General features: G+C 35.9%; 1 protein-coding gene across 2 annotated transcripts in view; it reads right to left on the bottom strand.

Annotated features, from left to right (window-relative positions):
- ITFG1 (integrin alpha FG-GAP repeat containing 1) overlaps positions 1–27,605 on the bottom strand; it is a 91,922-nt gene that overhangs the window by 20,746 nt on the left and 43,571 nt on the right. For both annotated transcript variants that reach the window (XM_049805252.1, XM_049805251.1), the window contains exons 9-14: positions 26,289–26,383; positions 17,141–17,313; positions 7,198–7,348; positions 6,611–6,719; positions 2,695–2,738; positions 754–832 (exon numbers count right to left, since the gene is read on the bottom strand). In XM_049805252.1, the coding sequence (XP_049661209.1) occupies positions 754–832; positions 2,695–2,738; positions 6,611–6,719; positions 7,198–7,348; positions 17,141–17,313; positions 26,289–26,383 (651 nt within the window). The remainder of the gene's footprint in view (positions 1–753; positions 833–2,694; positions 2,739–6,610; positions 6,720–7,197; positions 7,349–17,140; positions 17,314–26,288; positions 26,384–27,605) is intronic.

Raw genomic sequence — 27,605 nt, 5'->3', positions numbered from 1 at the left:
TAGTACAGGATATTCTAACATTAGGCACTGCTTGGACTGTGGCCTAATGGATTAATTTTTTTTTGTCTACTTTGTTTTTGGACTCATGTAAACTGCAGCATCTGCAACATCTCATGCAATTAAACCTCTAGTTAAGCTACAAGTTGCATGAAGCACTGCTTTTTTCCATTTATTTTGACCCTGTTACCTAATGATCCTTTGGAACTTGTAGTTCTTGTATTGTGTGAAAGGATGCAGCCATTCCCTCTCTATCTTCCTCATGATTTTATAGATGCCTGTTAGCCTGCCAGATGTAGTGAACAACTCCAGAAAAATACATCCTGTTTTTACTGAATATTATGTTGATCCTTCTTCACGTGGCTACAAGATTCTATTCAGGTATTTCAAAGCCACTGTTGTTTTTTTAATATATAATTGCTAAGGAAACGGTAGAAAAAGTAAATCATTAGAAGCTTATGCTGTTTCACAAACTGATGATATTGCACCCAATGATTTTTCAGACTGGGCCAGATATAGCCAACTGTTCAAACACAATTTGCATGGAACAGAAAAAAAGAAAAAAAGAGTGCAGCTACAATGTTTGTAATAAATATGCAATCTGTAAAGAAAGAAGAGAAAGGTAGGGGGTTTTGGCCTTGTAAACTGAAGACACCATTCAAAACCAGTCCCACTTCCTTACCAACTTGTTAGGTTGCTGAGAAGTATATACAGACAGACCACGCCATGTGTATTCTCATTGTGGGGTTGTCTTACCTGACCCATTTTTCGGGTATCCATTTGCATCTACAGTAGTGTACATGATGTAAGGACCAGGCTGATTAACACCAAAAGGCTACAAGGCGGGGGGGGGAAAAGCACACAAAATTTTAGGAACAGACAAAGCTATATTAATAAAACAGTAAACCAAAGAAAAATGTTTCTAGATTAATGGTTTCCTTTTCGTACGGATAATTTAAAAATCTTGCAACTTTTTTGATCATAGCATTATGTGGAAATTGATTTTCAAAATAAAGCTAATCAGTTGCCTAAGTGATGTTTATCTACTCACGAAGAAAACAATACTATTCAGTCTTCTGGCAAAAGGTTTAATGTTTCCTTGGAAGTTACAAGCAAAATAAAAACATAAAAATTCAAAGTTCTGAAAAAGCAGAACTCATTTGATATTGTCTGAGAGAATGCACTATCTTGATCGTCCTTTTGAATTGAGAAATACTACAGAAATTCAAAATTTTGTTATCATTATTTAGTGGTGTTTTATTTAATTCATGTAAGTGGTCGAGTTGTTACTTGTTGAGTACCAGTATCTATTTTAAGCAAATTCTCTTGAGTTAAATTAAAAAAAAAAAATTAAAAAAAATTCAAAGGGACTTGTGGATTACCAAAGGATGAACTGTAATAAATGCACTTAAGAAGGGGGGAGAACAATTATCCGCTATGGCGGGGAAGGGAGAGGAGGGGGGACAACTGTAAGAACAGATTTTAAAGAAAATTTTCCTTTTTTTTCAGTGCTGAATTCAAGCTGATATTAGGGCACCAAATCCAGTAAAGATCTTTCAAATGAGTTGCAGAAAGAACACTAAAAGAAAAGATGATGACAAATTTCACACCATGCCTCAAAAAACTGTAAGTTCTAAACCATAAGAATAACTGATGAGAGATGGGATCAAAGCCTGAAAAATAATAAATGATTAGAAGTAAGAGTAGGGAGACTGCAAAGGTGATGTTAATGCAGGTCTATGAAAGATGAGTAAATAAGGTGAAAATCTGATTTTTTAAATTTTTTTTTGTGCTAAGAAGCTATATTCTGGCATAATGTACTTTATGTTACTTTCTGACAGAGAACTTCTATTACAGTGGAGGCAATGATCTTGGTAACGATACGTTCACCAACATCTGTTGGGAAGATTTGCTTTTTAAACCCTCTCTTTAGTTTTGTAATTAAGCTAATAATACTATCAACTCCCCTTATTATTTTATATCAGTAATTAAACCCTATGTCTTAAAATATGCTTGAAGAAAAAGTTGGTCCCATTTGAAGCAGTTTTTATATTTTCAAGTCAAAACTAAATTTCATATTTTTGCAGAGCTAAAGCGCTAATACTAGCTTTGATTCCTCTGAGTTCTTTTAGGCCAACTTTCACGTGAACATTGCTAAACAATTTGCTAATTGAAAGTTTGGTGGGTGAGTTTCAGGGTCTCTGGAAATGACTAAAATAGTTGAAATAAATCAGCACATGTGTACGTAGCTATCTGCAGAATCATGAGAACGAAGTATATTTCCTTCCCTTCTCTCCTTCATTGTACCCATGTACTGTATTTTAGTCCAGAAGTGGCTACATGGCTGTATCTGTCCCATAATCAGTTTTGCCTGGCCTTTCTGGCTGCCCAGAACAAGACTTGGCCCACTACACAGTTTGGGCATCCAGCTGTATTACACAAATTTTTCTTATATCTGGTATATCCCAGTCTCTGTGATGCTGGGTAACAAAGCTCACTGCAGAATCAGTCAACTGATTTAATCTCTGAGCAGGCAGCTGGCAAAAGGTGTGGGTCTCAAATATGCAGAACTTGGCCAGTCATAACTTGGATTATGCATTCTTCCAGTCGAAAACTGTCTTAATATGTGGAGAGGTTTTGGTATAATTAGACCTTATTTTTAGCTAAATAGTAATGCAAAGTTATAGTTACACTTACTGTTATTTTCCGTGGACAGTCATTAGAACAGAGGCCACTGAGAACTGCAAAAAACAAAAAGTGAGCTTGCAGTGTTTATGTTAACAAGCCATCTTACAAGCACTACTTCTGAAATCTGCTGAAGTACAGTAATAGTGTCATGTATCCATTAAAACACAAAGAAAATATGTCTTCTATATGACTTATGTTAATGTATTAAAAAAATCCCTAATCTGCTTGAAGCATACTTCTTTGCATAAATTAATCAGCTAGTCACTGTTTTATCATACCTTACTGGTTAACCAGCTTCAAAAGGAGATATATGCCAGTTAAAAAAATTCCAAATTAAAACATTTTAAAAATAGTGGACTGTACATTTTATTCATTGTTCTTAATTTCTAACCTTTTAAAAATATTGGCAGAGATTCAGCTTTACCATTTTAACTGGTAAAAAGGTAGGTAAAGAAAGGCTTTTCCTTCTATACAAAGGATAGTTTTACAACTTGATTTAAAGCAATTCACAAAAGCTATAACAAACAAAAATCTCATTACCTATACATTATATGAATTCAAAATATTATAAGCAGATGTGTATAATGCTACTTAATATCTAAAGCCTGTGACAGTTGTTCAATTGCTTGTTTAAAACTGTTAGTTTCAAAAATCAGTTAAATTAGAGAAATAGCTGTTAAACACTTGATTATAATCGACGAAATGATGGACAATGAAAGCCATCTGTTCTATAACCTAGAACATCCTGTCACATTGAGTATTAGAACATCAGTACTAAAATGTCTTTAAAACAAAGAACGAAACACATACACACACAAAAATAATCTAAGGTGTCATCCTGATTGAAAATTCAGACTTCAAACGACAACAGTTTGGTTGAGCAGCAGCCCAGTAATGGCTATGAGCAGGGAAGAGGATACAGACCAGGCAGTATCGAAGTCAAGTAAAAGCATAACTTCTCCATGAATTACAGTATCTCAAAGCAAGCGTGGCAGACAGTGAAAATTAAGATTTGGACCAGATGTGAAGGCACATCATCCTAACCACCAGGAGTTGTTTTAAAGCATTTTCTGTCTGCTTTAAGGCTCCATAGAATTTAGTGTACAAAATGTTTGGGCACAGTGAAATACTAAAAAGGTGCACATAAAATGTTCATAATGTAATAGTCTGATTAGAAATTATGCCCTACTGGAGTCAGAAATGGCACTGTTCTAGTGAAGGAACATTTCTGATATTTTGTGTGCAAATATTAACAACTGTCATGATTCCCAAGTTATTGTTCTTTGCATGTGATATAAAAGTGTTGAAATTTCCAAATACAGAGTAATCTAATATTTTTATACAGTCCAAAAAAAATTATCTGGACAAGTAAGAAGAAGGTGTGGCAAAGCAGAATTTGAAGACTATGTATCTACAAATAGACTTTTTAAGCTATAAGCTTATTTTATATGTTATACATAGGCATGTAAGTGGAACCAACTCTTCCCATTTTGATGCAAAACGTCACACTGCAATTTGCTGTTCAATTTCTTTACTGGAACAAATAATGTGACAAAGTACATTTGACATTAGTTATAATGAGCAAAACTGTTCTCACTGTCCATATGATAAGCAAACGCAATGCATTTATTGATATACTAACTCGCACAAAGCATGTTTTGTTAGAAATACTCTCCCCTATATCACAGTAAAATATTTTTAGACCACTCGCTAATTCCCATTTCCTGGGATTTCTATGCAAAAATACTCACACCCTAAAAGGGTGCTAAAAAAGGCTTGGTCCAATTTTTAAGATAGCGTTACACAGAGGGAATCAAAAAGCACGTTGCAAATTACTCCCTTCCCCATGAATATATCACACAATTATAATTCTAATATGGATTTGTGAAGAGGATTTTCTGCATGCTTGTGTGAATTACACTACCCATATACAGTATTATTTAAAAGAAGGCTTCCACCAACACGACAAATCATTATGGGGTATTACGATGAGAATAAAGCTCAGGCTAAGGAGAAAGCAATAAATGCATCAGCCTGCAGCAGTAGCTGTAGTTCTGTTTATCTTATGGCATGCAGAATGTGTGCTTTTGAAGGATTAGATGCATTTAAATAACACAAAGGCAAATACAGTTTTTGAAGGTGAAGCTCTAGTTGTTCCTGTTTAGCTTTGTCCTCATAAACTCACGTACAGCCTCAATTTTTACACGTTCTCAAAAGATCAGGGAAGACAGACAAGCGATGAGCTCAAAGCTCAATACCTTTTTAGTCAAAGAACATGGTAGGGCATGCAATTTGAAAACCTAATTACTCTCAATTACAAATATCATAATCTAACTCTAGCCTTTTAAACCAAGTGTCTAATTAAATCACACACCCTTGCCATGTTCATTGCCATTTTATGGTAAGATGCGTTTTGTGCCACATGGTGCTTTTAGGCTGAAAACACCAAACTGACTCACACCTGGAAACAAACTGGCTCTCAGAACAGATCATGTGGCATAAGCAAAACATATACCATGCCAGTCGTCACTGAAACGAAACCAGCCCATTTTGCACTAGATTCTGCATCATTTCCAGATGATATAGAAAAGACCTCCAGTAAAGTAGGCTTGATATGACAAAGGTACAGCAAAAAAGACAAAAGTCCCTGCTGGAAAGAAAACACTGCAACCACTCAAGGCACAGATGAAAATAAGTATACTTGGCTATTGTTTCTTGCCCAGGTTTCTGAAAACAGGCAAGATAAAAAGGCAGTCATTGTGGACAAACAAAGCATGTTCCTTCAAGTCAATATTGCTGTAATTTCTTCTGTTCTCCTTCTCTCTCACTGTGGCATATATATTTATATGTGCAAGGATAATTATATTTTTCTTCAAATTAGTGACTTATGAGCTAATATTCCTCCAAATTTTAAGGAGCATCACACATTTAAAAAAAAAAAATAATATCTAAGTTGAATGGTAGATATGTGTAGATCTAATGCCATTTTTATATTGACAACATTATGTTACGTGAAAAGGTAAGTGAAGGTATTGTACAAAAGCTTCACAAAAGGGGCCTTGTAAGTTCAGCTAGCCCAACCCTTTCTCTCAAAAACAATTAATTAAATATACTACACAATTTCTTAATCTAGTTGTCAGGACCTCTAATGTTGGTTAACTCTGCAGTGTTTCCAGGAATTTATGTTAGTACTTCACAAGCTGTCATTTAGGAAATTATTCTTACTATTTACTCTTTGTAGTCTGTTACTTTATGTTGTGTCCTGAATGGACAAACAGAAAATGCTTCCCTCATTGTTATGCATCATTATGGATTGAAGACATGGATCTTCCTCACATTTGTCTTCTAGGTTGAATAACTTGGTTCCAAGTGCTTTTTCCCTGCAGATCATATTTTCAGACACTTGATAATTCTTGTTTTTCCTTCAGAAGCCACCTGAGAAATGAGTTTTTAAAGACCTAGTATCTGTCTTTAGAATTTTGCTAGGATGCAGAAGGAAAGGTCCAGGATGAAAGGAAAGATTTAGCCTGCCTCTATTTAACAAGCGAAATAAGACATGCATTCTTGTAAGAAACATACACACTCAAAAGATGATGAACACTTATTTAAAGGTCACTGTGGTCAACACTGATATTAAAAACTGCTAAAGTGTTGAAAATAGTGGGCAGAATTACTTTGAATTTTAATAAGTACACTAAAACAAAAACAAGAAAAAAACCTGTTGAAATGAAACAAAACCAACTCATCCAAGTTCAGATTCTGCAACAAGAGATTTCTGCAGTTGCTAATATTTTCCACACTGCATTTTTTCTTTTCTAGAATTATTATATGCCGAGCATTACCATAATGTTATCATATACAAGGCTCAAATATTCACATTCCTCTCAATGTCCCGTTTTGACTTGATTATACAGTGATAACTCACCAATAACTTTAACAAAATAGGCATCTGCTTCAAAGTTATTTTTTAATGTATGGATAGCAAAATCCTTGTTGGAGGAGCCTTTGCTTAGCACAATGATATCCAAGATTCCCTAGAGGAAAAAAAAAAGTTTATGTTAGAATGCTGATTTACTCTAGGTAACGTCTAAATTTAGCAAACAAATTCCTTTGGAGATACAAAGAAAAAAAAATACGAGTGCAGCAAAATTTACACCTTCACTACTAATTTTATATCTTTCAAATCTTATTAATCTATGGCAATTTAGGACAGAGTGATCCATCCACAGCTAACCAGGACAATGCATATGGTCTGTGGCTTCTTTCTTGTCACCAAAGAGGGCAGCTCAAATGGAGCATATTGAGGGTCAGCAGATTTTTAGGCAGTGATGGGCTGCTGCTATCTGCTCACCTTCCAGGGAGCATCCCAGGAGTGAATTTCCCAGGCTGAAGGCACTGCCTGCCGCGTGCTGTAAAGCCAACATTTCTACAAAGCAGTCTGCCAATGGCACAAAGACAGATACAGCAACGCAGAAAGAGATGCTGTTTGCTGCAGTAAAGAGTTGAACTTACATCTTCATATATGTCAAAGAAGGTTGCTACCACTGCATCCTTGATTTGATTCAGATCCGAGAGCTCCCAAAAAACTTTAAACATGCGACGTACGCTCTTGCAGCTTACGTTATTACATGGGATGTTTTCTAGTAAAAATGCTTGTTGATTGCTGTAAAACATACACACACACACACATATATATATATATATAAAACAACTTAATTGCTATAAACAGTCTAAATAATAGACATTACAAAAACATAGTAATCAAATAATTTAAGTCTGCTGAAGTTAAATATAATAAAAACAAAGCTAGCAGCCACTGGATACTTTAAAATCCGTAAGCATTTATGTTAACTTTACAGACAGAATTATAACCATTATGTCATGCCTGACTTAAACCAATGAATACACTAAATAAGTGGGTCCAAATCAGTAGAAATTATTTCATTAACCATCCACTCAAAGAACTGAACATATTTTTACTTTATTCTGAAACAAGTACAAGTGCACTTATCTGCCATTTTCCTTTATCCCTCCACAGTCCTTCAGCTTAAACAGTACTTTAAAAATTTCCATGCTTTTTCATTATTTCATGACAATCTCTTCCCACCCCAGCTCCATTAATAAATTTTCTTACACATTGCATGATGTTTTAAACAAATTTAAGATTAAAATAAATCCCTATTGGTATGTTTTCTATTGTTCAAAGCAAAATATAAAACACAAACCCCAACCTACTAGCACAGTAAAAATAAGACAAGACAAACCAAATTGGACATTTGCTGACATATAACAAATATAGACAGAAAGGTAGGCTGCAATACTGAAACAAGAAGCAAACCAACCAACCAGAGTACCAGGGAGATAGCAAAATCTCCCTTCTAAAGAATTTAGCTAATACACACCCATTGGTCAGTGGGAGATGTAAGGTTCATATGTGCATGCTGATGTCTAATAGCATTATATGCTGTCTCTGATACTGTAACATTGTCACTCTCACTGGAAACGTGAAAACCTTCAGACTTTACCAACTGGGAGTCTGATTCTTTGGCAGATCTGTATCCTGGGTGCCCGTTAGAATCCATCACTGCCTTGGCAATGGGAACAGATGAAGTTTCCTCCTCTCTTTTTGGAGGCAGAGCCAGGAGATGGAGCAGACAATGTTCTGTAAAGCTAGCTAAATATGTCAGAGCCCAGGGCAAGAACCAAAACCACTTCTTCACTATGACCTTGAACATACAGCTGTTTCGGAGGGTGACAGCAAGGATTTTTCTGCATCTTAACAGCATCCAGTACCTCTAGGATGCAGTGACACAAATGCACACGCACAAACATTTCTTCTTAGGAAAGTTTATTTTTCTTTGTTTCTACGGCATATTTCAGATAATTTGTTACTCATAAGAATCATATCCCACAACATTCATATGTGTGCCTCATCCATTTCAGAAGACTTAGAGAAGGGCAAAACATTTACCCCAAGAAGAAACATTTCTGACACCAAAGTAAATCAGTTTCCTTGTCTGTTGCCAAGTTAATATTTCAGAACCTCCAATGGGTAAAATGTAGGATTTCATTCTCTGTAAGATGTGTCAAAAGCAAAAGGGGAAATTTAAACACTCAAAACCTTATAATTGCATTTCTTGAGCTTCTGTGAAAAATACACAAATTAGGCCTTTATTCTTCTGCCATATGCCTGCATTTGATTGAAGCTTAGCATGAACAACCCACTTTTTACTATTTCACTTAGAAGCATGAGTATATTAAATTAATGTCCAGACAAAATGAAATGAGGTGATCTGCAATATTTAAGACATTGTATTATCTGTATCTGAGAACCCATCGTCATAACTTGAAATTGTTAACTACTCACATTCATTTCATGTATTACGTAAGTATCATATCAGATAAACCACCTATGAGGTGAGGTGACAACCTGAGCTAAGCTAATTGTTTCAGTTTCTCTTTTTCATCCTGTTGCCATACACTTTTTTTTTAAACTTGAAGAAAGTTTTACAATAATGCTTTCTTTCAATTCACGTTTTAAATGGCCAGAAATTATTAGATTATAATTATTTAAAAGACAAAAGATTTTCAAGCTTGCATTACAGTCTACAAAGAGTATTCAAGTCTAAACTATAAGCCTTGTGAATAGATAGACACAAGAAGTTTAATTACTACAGCAATCTTTTTTATTTCCTTTCCTTGGTAGTGTGCATTTAATGACTTTCAAAACACACAAATCGCAAACAGGACAAACAATAGCATAACACCAACTGCACTCTAAGAAAAAAGCAAGATATTGATCTAAGTGGCACTGAGCAGGGAAATGCCACTTTCCTTCACCCTTCTGTATCAACAAGAGAAATAAGACAAATAACAGGAAGGAAAAAAACAATCCCAAACCCCAAACAGATGTTGAAGACTGAGAAGTGCACTATAGGAGAAGCTATATGGTAAAGGAGAGAAGAAAAAAAAATAAATTAAAAAAAATCACAGATGTAGCTTCCCTTGTAGCAGAGCAGCAGAGGTCTGGAAAATCCCTAATCAGAATACAGCTATGTAGCTGAAAGTCTGCTAGTGTTTATCTTAACAGGCAGCAGGAAATTTCATTTCATACTACTACTAATTTATATCCTTACAGTCCCTTTTGAAACACAAGCTTGCCCAGTAAAATCAAAAACTCAGATATGTTACATATAGATGTTAAGCTACAGCAGCTGCTAACTATACCTACAAATACTTACATACAGGTTTAGATTCACTAATGTGAGTCATATGAAGTTGAAATCTGATTCTTTTTATTCTGATTTTTTTTTTTTCAAGAGAGTGGGTTTTTTTTATGGTAAGCAACATTAAGAACTTGCAGGGTAACAAAAATAATGAAATTCTAAAGCTAATGAAAACGGTTACTATTGGTGAGAAAGATGGGATAAAACAAGGTTTAAACATGAACTGCAATATTAAACTTCTTTTAAGTTTTTTTTTTTTTTTTTTTTTAGTGGATTTTACAGAAATGCATCTCTTCACTGGAAGCATACAGAGGTTGGTTTTTTTCCCGTTTGCAAGCTAGCTATTATTAGCTTTATAATTAAAGCTGAGCCTTCTTTCCTGTCAATTTCCAAGGCAATTCCTTGGCATTTATTCTATTGATGCCTTCAAATTATTTTGACTTCTGTACCAATATTAAATTGCTCTTATCTCCCCTAAAAGCATCTTTGAAAAGCACGATGAGAAGAGTTAATAACTTTTAGATACGTAGCTTCTAAACAAATGCTTTAACTTGAGAATATCACTTGGGTGTCTTCCGCACCATCTTGTTTTTTCCTTTTTAAAAAATGGATAGTATGTATAGTAAGGAAGTACAAACTCACACTTAACTCCAAAACGATTCAGTTTGATTCTTAACTTTCCCCACATTTCTGACCAAAATTTTGAATGCTATATCCTGCCATTAGATTTGAACAGTATTAGCCAACTAAAATACACTCTTGAAATATTAGTAGTTTCTGCTGAAAATATTAATTTCTGATACATTTACTTATGTGTAAATAGTTCCTCCTTTTTGGATTGAAATTGGGTGAATGTGGCTTTCCTTTTCCTCATGTATTTTCAGCCCATTATCTCTTAATAACATACTAGGTAAGGATCTTATCATTAATATGTAGAAATTACCTATAACACCTAGAAACACTTTCAAAATAACTACCTCTAAAAAGCAAACAAATGCACTCACACAGCAACTTCTGTATAGAGGAAAAAACAAAAAGTGCTCATTTGATGGTGGCGGACAGTTTTCAGGTTTGCCCCAAAAATACAGACCCCCCCCCCCCCCCCCAAAAAAAAAAAGGCAAAAAGCAACATACTTGCAGCCTTCCTCACATCTATGTATATAAACAGCCTTAGTGCTTTAAACTTCCATCTGTTTTTGAAGGTGAGCTACGTTCAGAGTTCCACTGAAGGCTGCATGTATTATAACTAGCTGTCTTTGTGCACAAACTTAATTTTTTCATATGCACAGTCAGGTGATTCCCACTTGACTCAATACAAGATAAAAAATAAGCACTGAAATAAAAAACCAATAAATTATTTTAGGTTTTGATTATATAACAATGAACACTAATGGAAGGCAGAAACTATATATGTGTGTGTATATATATATAATATCTTAGTAATTGCTAGCCACATTATGTCCTTCTTGATGCTTCTCGGTCCCAGTCCACTCCCAGGGCTGTGCTGATGTGGGAGTTCCCATGTGCTACATCTCGGCATGGCAGGAGGAAAACTTAGTGCGTGGGCCATTCTTTTGAAAGGCTACAGCAACAGGGACAGTTGCAGTGCCTTACTGTTTGCAGAGGGAAGAGAAATCAGCTGTTTGCCACCACCTCAGCTGTTCAATTCTATCTTGGAAGAACTCCTGACATCTGGATATGGCCTATGAGCTGCCAGTTGAGTCCTTATATTATTTAGGGCTTTAATACACAAGCATCACTAGAATCAAAGTACCCACCTCCATGTTTTATTTCTGCTACATACTACAATTACCAAGAGCAAGTTTACAAAATTCCTATTATTTTGAACCAAATTTTAAAGATTAACACCATCAGAAAAAATCTCCCTGTAACAATGAAAATCATCAGCATCGTTGAAATGACAAGACAATGTCCCTGAAAGCCTATGTGAAAACATATAAAGACAGACACTGCTACAATGGTAAAACCTTAAAATCAATGCTAAAGTGCTACACAAATGTGTAACGGTCAGTCAATATCAAACAATTCACTTAAATACTGAGAAAAGGCAGAGCAAAAGAACTCTGAACTAAGACTAGCATATCACCCCTAACATGCTATTTGCAGCACTTCTAATACTTAGGTATACACACCAGTGTATACACAGTGGCAGCTAAATTTTGTACTACCTACATAACTATCCCAAACAGCTTATGAACAATGCTCAATAGTTGTCTACGATTTGGAAACTTCTGACTGAAGTCATCTGTGCAGCAAAGCTAAATTTAATAAGGCTGAATAACTATAAGCAAGGCTTAAACACCAAAGGAAGACTGAAGACTTACCACAGTTTTATTTTAACATATTTCTTTGCAATTAGAATTAAATATTTACTGCTTGATTTCATACATCTCTCATTCTGTCAATTTTAGGCTAGTTCATTTACAGTTATACAGGGGACATCTAAATGACAAATATCTTACTCCAGACATTCAGAATAATTGAATTTGCCTCTGGTTTTTTAGTTGCTCAATTACAAGGTGCTCATCAATCCTACATTTAAAAGAAGTCCTCTATCCAACCTTACTTCTGACAAGTGTAAACTAACAATGATTTGGGAAGAGATAAATTTGGTCAAATAAGAGTCCTTTCAAGTATACCCATTGTCCTAGTTTCAGCTGGGATAGAGTTAACTGTCTTCCTAGTAGCTGGTACAGTGCTGTGTTTTGAGTTCAGTATGCAAAGAATGTTGATAACACACACTGATGTTTTCAGTTGTTGCTAAGTAATGTTTAGTCTCAAGTCAAGGATTTTTCAGCCAGCGAGAAAGCTGGAGGGGCACAAGAAGTTGGCACAGGACACAGCCAGGGCACCTGACCCAAACTGGCCAAAGGAGTATTCCATACCATGGGATGTCCCATCTAGTTTAGGAACTGGAAAGTGGGGGCAGGGAATCGCCACTTGGGGACTACCTGGGTGTCGATCAGCGGGTAGTGAGGAATTGCACTGCTCATCATTTGTACATTTCAATCCTTTCATTACTGCTGTTGTCATTTTATTCGTGTTATCATTATCATTATTAGTTTCTTCTTTTCTGTTCTGTTAAACCGTTCTTATCTCAACCCATGAGTTTTGCTTCTTTTTCCTGATTTTCTCCCCCATCCCACTGGGTGGGGGGGGGAGTGAGTGAGCGGCTGCGCGGTCCTTAGTTGCTGGCTGGGGTTAAACCACGACACCCATATAAAGGATTAATACTTATACATTAATTTAAAACAGAGCAGGAACACATGGAAAAATTTCTATAAGTGTATTATACTGAAAGTTTTTCATTCAACTGTCCATAACCAGTTGTCTGTTATCTCCAAGTTTCCATTTTTACTGTTATTTATCAATAACGTGGGAGATACTTTATTTCCAACTTTACCATTACTTTACCAGGGAAAAACATTCCCTCTCAATAAAAGCATAACTGAAAAAAGTGCTTCCTTAGATTACGTGTTTGCAATGCAAGATGCCAATTACTAACTCTTAATTTGGAAACAAGTGGTCAAACAGAATTTGTTTCATCTAATTAGGTGGGAGAAAGATGAGTGTTTATAGACTCACATGCAGTACTTACTTCCAGTGTTACTGGAGTCAATTTAAAACCAGCATGTGAAAAAATGAATACATTTAGATAAGATAGGAAGTAGGTATGAGCCGATTAATAATTAGTGATAAAAATCCCTTTACCTGTTATTATTCTGTATACATACACAATCTCTAATATAGTCATAACTGGAGGGAAGAAAAATTCATGTATGTATCTAGCCTGAAGAAAAATCTGTGGACTGGAATTCTAATGTGCAGGTTTTGACTCAAGTCAGAAGTTAAAAGAATTCATAATGGATAGATAAATATGTAAGAATTGACTGTGAATTTAGCATCTTCACCTGTTGGAATTTATTGAGTCTCTGGGTTCAAACCCCCACCACACTTGCAACCACAAATGAAATACCTTTGTTGTTGTTGCTGTTAAGGTATGTCTCCATGCTGTCAGAGTATTTACACACTGTTATTTGAAATCAAAAGGACATGGCAGGAGATGAAACGGTGTAGTCTTACAGCAGTTCTGAGAATATTTAAAGCTATTAATCATTTTCCTGACTTACTCACCTGGAAGGACAGTAAACCAATGTTATTCCTAACTATCATGTCTTTATTTCAGCGTTCTGTAGGTATTTTTAAGTATTTGATCCGAAAGTGCTTTCCTGAATTGTGATGAAAGCATATAATTGTTTTTAATCATATTCTTCCATTATCATGTATCAGTATATTTTCAGATGCATAAAATGGTTTCTGCCTCCTTTAATTTCTTTAAGTTACAGACAGCAACTAGAAGCTTGGCGTCCTAGACTATAGCACAGATTGAGGTCAAGAGTTTACAAAAATGCTTTTATCATTTAATCACAGTAATCAATCCCTGAAATTAGATCTGTAGATGTAGCATGAAAGGCTTCAGAGAAAGAAATACAGTTTGATCCAGAAGTGTTTAAAATCAATTAAATAAGGTTTTCATTTTAATTTGCTCTAATTTATAAAGAGTTTTTAATTTAATTCCCACACTGTTTTAATTCTCTCCACTCTCTGACCCAGTTACACATTTTAAAAGGAAGTATTTGCTTAAGTCTCTTAGAAACAATGAATTAATATTACTGTGAAAGTGACATTTCACAGTGGGTGCAAAAAATGTGACATTCATTCCTATCCCAAAATATGAAGAGTCTGTTTCCATTACTTTTCTACAAATACTGGAAATATACAGTGTTAACATGCAACATATTTCTTAATTTTTAGTTTACTGACTCTTTTTTTGCCAACTTCCTCAGCTCTCTGAACTTCCCTTTTAATAACTTGTCAAATCATCTGCCAGTACCTTCAGTCCTTATGCCTTACTGTGTCACATAACTTTGAAGTCAAGTTTCAAAATAACTTTAAGACGCACCCAACTGAATAAAAAATTTCAGAAGCAAAGAGAATAAAGATAAAAGTATATCACAGTAATTCATTGCAATGAGACGTAGGTAACTTCCTGGACTTTTATAGGAGTAACTATTTACAAGCGATTCAAATCTTTTACATAATACTATATTGCCATAATTATACACCAGCCAGACAAGGGAGGCTCCTAAGAATCCTGAAAGATAAAATAACCTCAAATAAACTTCTGAACTCTGTAAATCGTCATGAAGTCCTTCTGAAGTGTACTAGCTATTGAGATACACACTAGAAGATAGCCTTACAGTACAGCTCAAAACACAAGATTCATGGGTCTTCAGTAAAAACAAAGACAAGAACAACTTTACAGTTTAGATGTCATGGTGTTTCTATGAAAAAGGAAAGACACTGGTTCCAGTCTGCTTTCTAGACTGTTCATAGTCTTTATTCAATGACTGCTGAACAGAAGATGCAAACTCCCAATTGAGTAAGGCTATGGAGTAGAAAACCTGACATTCAATGTCCGAGTGCTTTAACTTTGCCTTTGCAAGTTCTGGGTAGTAACAGCATCACCTCCTTCTCCTCTGCCATATCTGAATATAAACAGCTGCTGTGCTAGTTATTTTAAGACTCAGGGATACAGAGACAGAGCTCAGCTACTCACTGTCTTGTCTCTGAATCACATCATGTAGGCTGAATACAAGAATGTAACTCTTCAAACTGGGTCATTTTTAGGTATGTGTCAGTATCTGAAGAACTCTAACACAAAAATGTCAGTGGGCAACTCACGTTCAAGGCAACCGCTTGAGGATCTGAATTGACTTCTTGGACTTCAGCATCTAAACTCTGTCTATATACTGTTTTAAGAACCAAAGCAATCTCCTCAGTTTTTTTCCTTACTGAGCATTAATTCAAATTATGAACCTGCACCCAAGCTCATCCAAAATACCATACAGAGGAAGAAAATAAATACACCTGTAAGAGAGACTTATTTTGCCTTGTAATGCACTAATGCAAGTATTTGTCATAGATCCCAGTAAAGGTGATGTTGAGACTCCATAAGGTATTGATTAAAATACCTTTTACAAGCAATGACATAAGGAAGAAAAAAGGGACAGCACAGATTATCTTACATCTCTTCAGGTGCTGGAAAACCTAGGCTGTGCAGCATCAGACAGACCTCTAGTCAGGGCACAGCATGCTGCACACATCCTGTCTGTAGTGAGGTTCACTGGCATTATGGTCTCTAGAGCTCTTTTAAGTTTTTCTTGGAAGTAAACAACTCTATTCATCATTTCTACTGTCAAGAGAGAGGATGTTCACATGAAAACATGCTGCTTCACTTCAAGGTAAAGACAAGGACATGCCAGTGGTATCATCACCAGGTGCCAAGTGAGAGCTGCCTACAGGCTTCTCCGTTACGATTAGCTGGCTAAGTTTATCCTGCAGCCAAGTGGTATGTGCAGAACAACGCAGGCGTGCACCTACTCAGGTCAACTCTTATGTGGATCACTAACTGTTCAATGTACAACAGTCACACTGTAAGCATCACTACAAGCCCCCTCGCACCTAACACCAGATGGTAGCAGTACAAAGTACTGGGAAAGCAAGTAAAGAAGAAGAAAAAAAAAAAGGAGGAGGAAGATTACACTGACAAATTTAATAGGAAAGGTTAGAAGCTTCTTTTTTTTGGGGGGGAGGGGGGTGTGCGTGTCTGTAGAATTCTATTTATTTCAGTTAAATTTGGGCAATATAAAATCACTGATAAGTTATTAGGTCTATCTAAAATTCCTGGTTCTCAAAAGGGGCAAAACACTATTGCCTTTTTTCAGCAGTCACCACTCAGTGTTCACTCCAAGTGACAGCATGGAACAGGTTCCCCAGCTCTCAGCAGCCTGGTGTTACTAGCCAACACTGAAAGCTGAAGTCAGGATTTTACAGAAGATGATTTGGGAAAGGAAAGGCAGAGACAATCAGCTCCTGTGACCCAGGAGGACTGCCTAAAAATGGTACTTCATACTCCACTCCTTGGTGCAATTCCCCACCAAAAGTCACAGTTTGAGCCTATACAATTATGCATTCTGAATATACAATGTAAATGCATACCTTTTAAAAAGGGAAACATTTAGCAGAGATCAAAAGTCTTGTTCACATGATAAAATGGACAAGATGCACTAAAATTAGTAATTTGCATGACTGATGACTCAACATGCATTTAATAGTCTTTATTTCTAGGTTTACATATACTCTACCTTCCAGATGTGTTCTTTAGTATAGCAAGAGCATCTGGGTAGCCATCCATATTGTAATCTCCAATATGAAGCGTAATTGGAAATGAAATTTCTGTTGAAGATTTGTCATTTTGATATGGTACAAAACCCCAGAGTGTGTCTTTATTTCTGAAGTCTTGCAAGACTGGAATCCACTGTAAAATAATACAAAAAAAGAACAGCTAGATAAAGAAAGCAATTTTATTTATTTAAACAACATAATTCTATTTAAAACAGCTGACATCTCTTCACTGCATCAAGATTCTCAACCACTTAAAATTTCCAAAGAGGAAGTAACAATTATTTCCTAACTCTGTCACCAAATGAAAAAATTATTTTGAAGTCTTTCTGTGCACTAAATTATTCCAGAACAAAAAAAAAAAAAAAAAAAAAGGTTGTAAGAATAAAGGACTTGTGTTTTGGGATGTGTCCAGTGTACCGAAATATTCAGGAACAACTTCACTGAAATTCAGGCTTGCCTGGAATCTGTACTAATCCTTAAGTGTAGGTAAGCCCAAACCATCAGGGCCTTGAGATCCCGAGTCCCTTTGTTTTTCTTGGAATTGCAAGCAATAGGCAGCATTAAAGCCAGAGGAGGGATGTACCCCCATTAAATCTGTGGACAACACCAAATTGGGGGATACTAACAATATGCTTCAGGACAGAACGGCCATTCAGAGGGGACCTAGAAAGGCAAGAATAGGCAAACAGGCACCTCATAACAATCAGCAAAGAAAGTCCTGCACAGGGGAGTAAACCCCTGCAATGGTACAGGCGGGTGACTGAGCAGGAGGGTAGCAGCTCTCCCAGAAAAGATGCGTGGGTCCTGGTGAACAGTAAGCTAAAGCTGAGTGTGGCAGCTATGATGGCAAAACGGCATACTGCACTGTAACTGCTGCCTAAGCTCCTGCTGACTGACGTGAGTGATTATTTCTCTTTATTCAGCACTTATTAGCCTGCATCTGGATTCTGTGTCCAGTTTTGTGCCCCAAGATTCAAGTAAAGTTTGAGAATATTCAGTGTGTTTAGAGAAGGATCACCAAGATGGTCAGGCGTTGAATATTTACTTAAAAGACAGGTTGAGGGCACACGGCTTGTTCAGCCTGGAGAACAGAAGATTTAGGGGGGACCTAATAGCAGCCTTCCAATGCCTGCAAGGAGATAACTGAGAAGATGGAGCCAGGCTCTCTACTGAAATACATGGCAGAAGAACAAGAGACAATGGTCACAGACCATTACAACTAGAGATAAACAAACAAATTAAACCAGGAGACACACCCTGAGAAGTTACAGAATCTTTGCCCCTGGGGTTTTTCAAAGTTTGACTGGACAAAGCTCTAAACAACATGGTCTGAATTCAGTGTTGCCCATGCTTAAAGCAGGAGGCTGAATCTCCTAAGGTTCACTTCATCTTGAATGATTCTATTATTCATGGATATTTAGAAGTTCAAGAGCTTCAATTCCCTCCTATCTTCCCAGCAGCACCCGATACTGAGCTGTATGATAAGAAATTAAGATTACGGTATCAAATTGAAAGTACAAAAGAAATGCAAAGTATAATTTCTCCAGGACAAGAAATAGAATGTATCTGCACTTACTTTCCACAAAGTGCTGCAGTGGTGCTAAATAAGAATTTATCTTAATTAAAATCAAAGTAATTTCACAAGTTGGTATGAAGCTGAACTACCAGGGTTAACATTTCAACGCTACAGAAAAATTCAGTGACATTTTAAAAGCCAGAAGTAATTTTATATGTCAACTAACTAACAAGCCCTTCAAAAGGACAGAAGGGTCCCATCTCTAAGGATCACTATCACCAACATCAAAAGCACTTAACAGCATCTTCAATGTCTCTCATCCAAGCCTTAATTTAGCTGTTTCAGGAACCAGAATGAGATCCCTGACAGCATCATTTCCTGCTATGGAGAGACTCCCTCACTAACAAAATCCAGTAATCAACAACATTCCTGACACATGGTAATTGCATGCGACACTTGGACTGGTCTCTTGAGATTACATACAACCACATGCATATTAGAGAAGCCCCCAAAATTATTAAAAAAGTGCACTAAGGGCAACTTCGGATATCACAGATGGCTTAGAAGCCTGGAACAGTTCTGCCAGACACTGCATATACTTAGTGCATGCCTGCCCGGGTAAGTGATGACATTTGAACTGCAAAGATGATCTACAACACTCTTGAGAACTCAAAGTTGAAATTAAATGTACTTTGAGCTTCACCCCCTCACCTACAACATATGCATGTCTGTTTAGTTACTGTTAGCTGCTAAAGATTTGGAAGAATCCAAGAAACAGAAAATATGAAAAAGACTCTTAACCTGAGGGAAACTTTTCAAAGGTTTAGATTTCTTAGCACTTATTTGTCATGCAGAAGACCGATAAAACAATATTATTGCAAAATACTGTAGTTTTGAAAAGCACTGATTGAAATCAGAACCATGAAATATAATAACAGTTTTTACTTTACATGGTATCGTTTACAGTCATTGCAATGAAACCCAATTATATCCTTCTCATACTTTCTAAACGTTCCCACGTATGGTAACACTATTTTAAAGCAACAAAATTAAAAATGAATTTTTAGGCACAAATCTGAATTTGTATTCTGCTTTTACTCTACTCAGAGTGGTTCATAGAAATCAATTTTACAAACGTAAGGTCTACAATGAAATGCAGAGATATAAGACAACAGGTGAGCAAAACAGAACCATCACCTATCGCTACCAAGCACCATCACTGTGCACACTAAGGTAAGATTCATCCATCTCACTGAACCAGCTGTGGGACTTTTTATAACAGCAGTTGTAGAACATTTCAAAAACATCAGTCTTGTTTGATGTGTAACCATAGCACATTCTACTACTATACGTAACTTACTCTGACAGTTTAAATTCAGAGCAATCCACACTTCTGGAGAAACTCATTCTGTATATTTCTATTATAAATGGCAGTATTGTGTAATGTAATGCAAGATTAATTGTTCATGTGCCTCAGGACAGATATTTCAGTACAGACAGCAAAAAATGAAAATATGTTTGTCAGTAATATAAATCTCCTACTGCTTTTGTATTTGATAATCCAATTACTTTAAGCTTCATGTTTGCCATTACTATTTTAATAGGAAAAAGACTGAAACCTATTTTTTTTCCTTTCACTCTAAGATAGAAATAGGTGGGTAAAATGAGGACGAACAAAGCTATTTTTTGTGGTTTTCTGGTCATATGATTTCTGTTATGTAGCTCAGATGAAAAATAGACTGAAAAATGGAATGAGTGTATCTAAAAGAAAATATAAGTGAACACATAAAATTCAGTTAGAGAAATCAAAGATTTACTTCCTCACTTTCTGTTAAATTCCACTGCATGGCACCACTAATATCATTACTTACAACACTTAGATATTTTTACTCCTTCAAGTAATGATTTTGTAGACTAAAACAAGAAAAACATCTTTATTTAAGTGCTTGAAAATTTTTTTCAAACTCTTCAAATATTTGGTTTTCAACAAGTAGAAAAGAGAATGCTTTACTGCCCTGTGAAAACAGTGTCTTTTTCATTTTGAGAAAGATCTTGGGTACTTGAGAAAAAAAATATTAAAACTAGTTGCACTCACCCCACTTAACTTGAAAAGGGCGCATTTCTTTCAGAGTCCACATTCTTCCACACATTAGGAAAAGGCACTTCTAAAGTATATTAACAGGTCTTTGAGCCAAAACTTTGGGATTAATATATCTCAATTTTTAAACCATGGCCAGAAACCTATGAAGCGCAAAAACCCCATCCAGCTAGCTGCCCACTTCTAGGCCACCTAACACAGACATGGAGCCAGCTGCAAGTCAGAAAGCATTTGGAAATTGGTAGCCCATTTTTGGCCAATATCTTTTCTGGAAATGCCAGGGTTTGTCCTCCTTTCTATGACAAACACTATCCCATCCTATAGGTGAGTATTAAGAGTGGCCTGGAAGAACTGGCCACAGCAACAGAAGTCCTTTTCCCTGGGGGCATCCCCCTCTACTGTACACATGCATTGTAGTTCAGCTGCACATAAAAAATAAATCCCATGATTTCAGGATGCATTAGGCTTTCAGTGCATACGAAGGTCACCTGAATTCCATATGCAGTTGAGCAGGCACTACTGCATAAAAGGAAAGTAAATTACCTATAGATTACACCATTAACTTACAGTGTTCATAGTCCAGAAGATGACAATCCCAAACATTAATTTAGCAACACAGAAAAAAGTAACCAAAGCAGTAAAAGTTATATGCTAGAATGTGGCTCATGGCCCCATTACTGCTTTGAGAAAGGCAAGCAACTTAGAAATCATGAGAGCATCTTGTAGAATCTGAGACTTATGAAAATTACAGCAGCTGCAATCCCCTCACCCCTTTAAACTGTTATAGAGGAATGAGGAAAAACTTCCAACACTGACCAATTGCAGCTGATAATCAATGCTGTCACATACCTCTCTAGCCTAGAGAATGATACCACAAAGACCTGTGGTTTGCTGTAGGATGCACTGCTGTGTTCTACCTCAGAGCTGCTAAATTTATAAGAAGAATAAAGCTATAACCTTTCTATTGTACAGAGAAAGGTTGTAAGAATCATCAAGCCCAGAAAGACACTCTCAAATGAAGGGACCAAAATAATACTGTTTGCCTCAGGAAATAAATGAAAAATCATACTGAATACTTGGCAAAATTAAAAGAAAGATCAGTCACCTCTAAGAATATCATAGTATCTAGAGTTTTTACAATAATCAATACCAGGAACTTTAAAACATTTTTAGGGAGAACTCGGTCTAATTTTTAGAATCCAGATGAGAGATCTAAATCAGCTAGCAGATTAGTCTGTAGCTATTGCAGGTGAATTTAAAGATGTCTGAGGTGTCCTCACACCTGCCACAATCTGAAACAGCATATGGGATTCTACTTCAGATCTGACAGCAATTCTTCTGTTGCTATGGAAACATTCACATTCTTTTAAAATTTTAGTAGGTCTGTATCTCCTTAAGTCACTCATCTGTATTTTGTTGGCCTTTACTTTTGCTCCATCATCCAAAAGAAGGAAATTTATCTGAGATATTTCTTATACTTATAAAGATTAAATTAAATAAATTAAAACCGATGGTGAAAGGTCATCCTTGAAATAATTCTCCTAGTTCTGCTTGGCTTTTCAGTAGCCATCCAGCTGTGCCAAAGACATCATAAGAAATACAGTGTAGACTGACAGACCTCAAACAAGATCTTACCAGAACAACTCCAACTGACATGCCATTGCATGCCTCTCCACAGCATAATTTTTACAACCACAAATTTTACAGATGTGTATTTCTGATTGTTATGCATTTCATCCCAATGCATCATACACTCTCATGGAACTGTGTTAACTGATTTTCATTTGGTTTCATCAAATGTCACAATAAAAAAGCAGGAAGGACAGACCCGGATCCAGTTACCATATGCAACGTATTTTATGTAAGACAGCCATCTAATTAGTGATTTTTCACATCGGAGATCAGTAAGCTTCTTTAAAAAAAAAATAAAAAAATCTGGAAACCAGAATTCTTCACTACATCCTTAACTTAAAAAAAAAAAAAGAACAAAAAAGAACACCCTCCCCCCCAAAACCCTACAGCAAATACTGAACAGAGATAATGGATATATAGTATCTTCTTTTTCAATAACAGACTTGCAATCTCTCAGTTTCCCATAGATTCCCTACAATTACCTACCTGTTATACAAGGGATACCATCCCTTTGTTGAAACACATTCTGCACCACAAGGGCTTATTATTATTTCCCTCAAATTGTAAAGTGATTAAATGAAAGGAACTGATCCCAGTCTGTTGCCACAAAGTTTACATTTATCATTGCTTATGAAGATTAACTTACTTAGTCAAAGCTGGAAGCTGGGTCATCTGATCTCACAGTGACCAAATTTAGTGAAATCAAAACATTTCACTTCCAAATAAATATGGTAACATGTTTGAATAGTTTTCTACCTGAAGGAAACATGCAACGCATGGGAAAAACTGCAGACATATGAATGAAGACACTGATGTTTTCTACTGTTTCAAAATAGAAAAGATGAAATGCCTTAGAAGAAACCCCTAGATGAGTTTAAGACTGCAAGAAAAGAGTGTTCTAGATATAACTCCTTAAAAAGGTAGGCAAGAACAAGTCATTATTGCATGCCATTTGATACTGTCATTTTAATGAAAGTAATTCTAAAAATATGCAGGGAAAATTGCTTTAAAGTTTCTAGGTGACTCTTAATACTTTTTAATACTTTTTTTCTAGCAGGATGAGAATCCGTTGGATTCTTCACTTTTTAAAATAAAGTGACAACATTTGGGTGCTTGTCGTGGTTTAACACCAGCCAGCAACTAAGCAGCGCGCAGCCGCTCACTCACTCCCCCCCCCTACCCAGTGGGATGGGGGAGAAAATCAGGAAAAAGAAGCAAAACCCGTGGGTTGAGATAAGAACGGTTTAATAGAACAGAAAAGAAGAAACTAATAATGATAATGTTAACACGAATAAAATGACAACAGCAGTAATACAAGGACTGGAATGTACAAATGATGTGCAGGGCAATTGCTCACCACCCACCGACCGACACCCAGCCAGTCCCCGAGCAGCGATTCCCTGCCCCCACTTCCCAGCTTCTATACTAGATGTGATGTCCCATGGTATGGAATACTCCTTTGGCCAGTTTGGGTCAGGTGCCCTGGCTGTGTCCTGTGCCAACTTCTTGTGCCCCTCCAGCTTTCTCGCTGGCTGGTCAGGAGAAGCTGAAAAATCCTTGACTTGAGACTAAACATTACCTAGCAACAACTGAAAACATCAGTGTTACCAACATTCTTCCATACTGAACTCAAAACACAGCACTGTACCAGCTACTAGGAAGCTGAAACCAGGACAGTGCTAATTTTTACCTCAGATGTCATTATCTTGGAAGTTATTTTAAAACTGAAACTACACAGTGAAATTGCCAAATTGAGTATAAAAATGAAATATACTGATGAGCATCAAAAGTGGTATGTTAAAAATCTGATATATTTGTAATTAAATAGTTGACTGCCATAAAAAAAATTAAATAACGAAGGAACAGAAAAACTCTCTATGTGCAATGTTACTTCAGAGCAGGTTACAATAAAAGACCTACATCAGAAAAATTCTGATACTATGCACACCTCTGCCACTACTGCATCACTTCCTTCTAGAAGTGTACCACGAACAACAGATAATATAACTTTTCTTTAGCACACTGTCCGGTCATCTGCTACTCTCAAGTAACAGCTTTCCACCTCCCAATGGTACATGCTATTTGTGTGTGGTTGATTTTCCACAGTGAAATTACTTTCATTGAGAATATTTGTCTCAAATTTACTTGAGCAAAAAAACTCAAGTCTTTTACTTCTTACATTAGCAAGAGTAAGGAATTAAATTTAGAGCTAAAGAGCAGTTGTCTTTTGACATTAGAGCACCCCAGCTACTCAACAGAGAATTGTAAGCAGCCCATTACAGCAATATAACCAGTGTAACATGCTTATCAAAAGTCTGTGTTCTCTCCCTTGACCGGAAAGCAATGAAAGTATCCTGAATCGAACATCCACTTGCTTTATACAAATGCTGTGACCTGTAACTCAAACTCTACTGTAACACTGTGTATCCAGAAACACTATAATCCATTGTCTCTATTCTGTGTTCACAGGAAATTAATGTAACAAACAAATAAATAAAAATTAAAAAAAAAACCCAACCCCCAAACAACCACAGGGTGCACAGGAAAACATGCATTTTGAAGACTGGAGATGCCAAGATTAGAAGGCTGAAAGAAGATACATTTAGAGCTACTTACTCTTTCTTACATTGATGGCATATTCCATCCTAATTATATTTCTTTAACTGACCGGTAACTGTGTGCTTTCCTTTCCAATAGGGATTGATTTTCTTGCCAGTAGGAAAGTATGCTACAGCCTGTGTTCTAGAAATTCTGATCCTTTAAATGAGAAAATCTACGCTATCAACTTGGACTACAAACTGTAACAAGAAGCACTTTATCAAACTATGTACTGTTCCTTGAGCAAAAGATATGTTCACCTATAAATTCTGAAATACAGATCAGAGAGGGTACTACTTACACAAAAAATTTCTACTTTTAATTTGTCAATAAAGGAATAAACACTAATTCATAACCTAGTTAGAAACATGTATAGCATACATTATAAATTTCTGTAAGTACACTGCAGTGGGTTTTACTGTCAGCTATAAGCAAGTACTTTATAGGCCACCTTGGCCTTTAGGTTCACATTGCTAAATACGAATTTAGTAAAAACATTTATTAAGGCATCAAACAAACATTAGGTTAATTTATTGTAAGCTGTAACTTTATAACAAAGCAAGGCACTGTAAATACTTAAAACAGATTAGCACACGCTTTAGAATAAATGAATATATAGTATTACATGAATTATGACCATGACTCTCAAAACAAGTAGTGTTGTGAACAAAGAAAGCTGAAATAGTTTAATAGAAGCCCAATCCTGAAGATACATAGCCTAAACAAGTCCTCATATACCATTTGGAAATTTACTTAACTAATAACAATCAAAGAGACCATAGAAATAAGGGGTAAGAGGTGTGGGCTGGTTCAACCTGATATATGGGTGTGTATGTATTTATTTTATTTTTTTTTAACTGTAAAATAACTCCCTAACTTAAACTGAAGAAGCTTATATGAATTAATTAGATCTGTTTGCAACTCTTAATACAAACCTTGGTTTTCATCTTGTGCTAAGGCTAGGGAAGTTATGGTGCTTAGAAGGCAGTGTTTTGCAATCAAGAAAGTGACTCATCCAAAACATCCATAATTTTCTTGAGTAGAATTATCCATTATATAGAATTCTAGGTATGCAACCTCTCCCACCAAACCCGCATTTTTTCAGATAGGTAATAAATAAGTAAATAAATAAAAGTCTCTTATATGCAGTAATTACAGGTGAGGAAGTTTCATTTTTCCTTCCTGAAAAATTATTTTCCTATTTCATATTATTTCATAAAGCACAGTATTTTCCTTTGTCTTTGCAATTCCAAACTCACAATACCTGATCCAATCCTAGCTTCGTTAAGTAGATGGCACTTTTTTGACATGTTGTATCTTCACAGACTGGTAATAAATGTTCACTTCGTCCGTCCCCATCTGTCAAAGAAGTAAAAGACTGTCAGCTTTGTATTTGCAAAATCAGAAACCCTGCTTGCAAGACATAATCAGCTGTCAATAATTTATTTTTTTTTTAAATGTGAAAAATTACATGAGATAAACTAGACCTATTCAAAATCCTTAACCCAATAATCTAATTTGGGTCTTTTGTTTGAAGATTGTCTTAGTTGATGTATTTTCATCTTGACCCATAATATAAATTTTATTTCTGATGATAATGTGATATATTTAGAAGAATAATTGCTTAGTAATTTACTCAATCCCTGTGTTTAGTTGGGAAAAAAATTACCTTTAATATAAATCCACCATCACAAGTCTACTATACAAACTTATTTAATTTTCTGAACTAGTTTTAAACTCTTGTGCTGTCAGCTAGACTTTAAGAACAGTCATGAGTTCATATGTAGTATGTTAATCTATAACAAAAGATAAAACACAACACTGGAAGGTCGACTAACATGATGGCTAAAAAATTCCAGGTGTACAGAATTAGGCAAATCTGTGTTAATTTACAGGTTTTCAAAAATATTCTTCAAGTGTCTTCAATCCATGTATTTCCAAAACCTTTAGTAGAATAATGACCTTTTAATGTTTAAGCAAGCAACATCTATTTACATCTAGAATTTTGACACAAAGAGCATATAATAATGAAAAAAAGGAAAAAAAAAAAAAATCAACTTACTGCTTATTATCTACTCCAGGAGAAATACCTACGTTCACATTTTGACCTTGCAGCCCTGCCTAGCATATTGAGAAATACACTGCCTTCCTAGTAAGAGACAGGCCACCACGAGTTACCTTGTATGGGCTAAAAAGGAAGAACAGAGAAGCAGTTGAACGTAAGCAGCCAAAAAGCAGCAGCTAGAATTGCTGCATTAATGACTACCACTACAAGTCCTGATTATAAACAAACTTGACTTGCTAGAGAGGTGGTATGCCCCAGCTCAGGAAAATTTCAGGGAATCTGCTTTTCGAGGCTATGAAATCAAAGCTCATACTATAATAAAAAAATTAATCTTTCAAATTGCCCATTAGCCCATACAGCTCTGAGGAGCTTGGTATTAATATTTAAGTGGATTTTGTAAAGTTGCATGATGAAATCTCCTTAGTTAATATGCAAAAATCAGATCATCTGCCAAAGTCACCGAGTCCCTTAGTCATTTCCCACTATGCTACTGACCACAGCCCTAAACGTTGTCGT

This window comes from Accipiter gentilis, chromosome 7, assembly GCF_929443795.1.
Source record: "Accipiter gentilis chromosome 7, bAccGen1.1, whole genome shotgun sequence".
NCBI lineage: Eukaryota > Metazoa > Chordata > Aves > Accipitriformes > Accipitridae > Astur > Astur gentilis.
The sequence above is the reverse complement of the archived record's forward strand: the minus strand, read 5'-3'. Positions and strand labels throughout refer to the sequence as shown.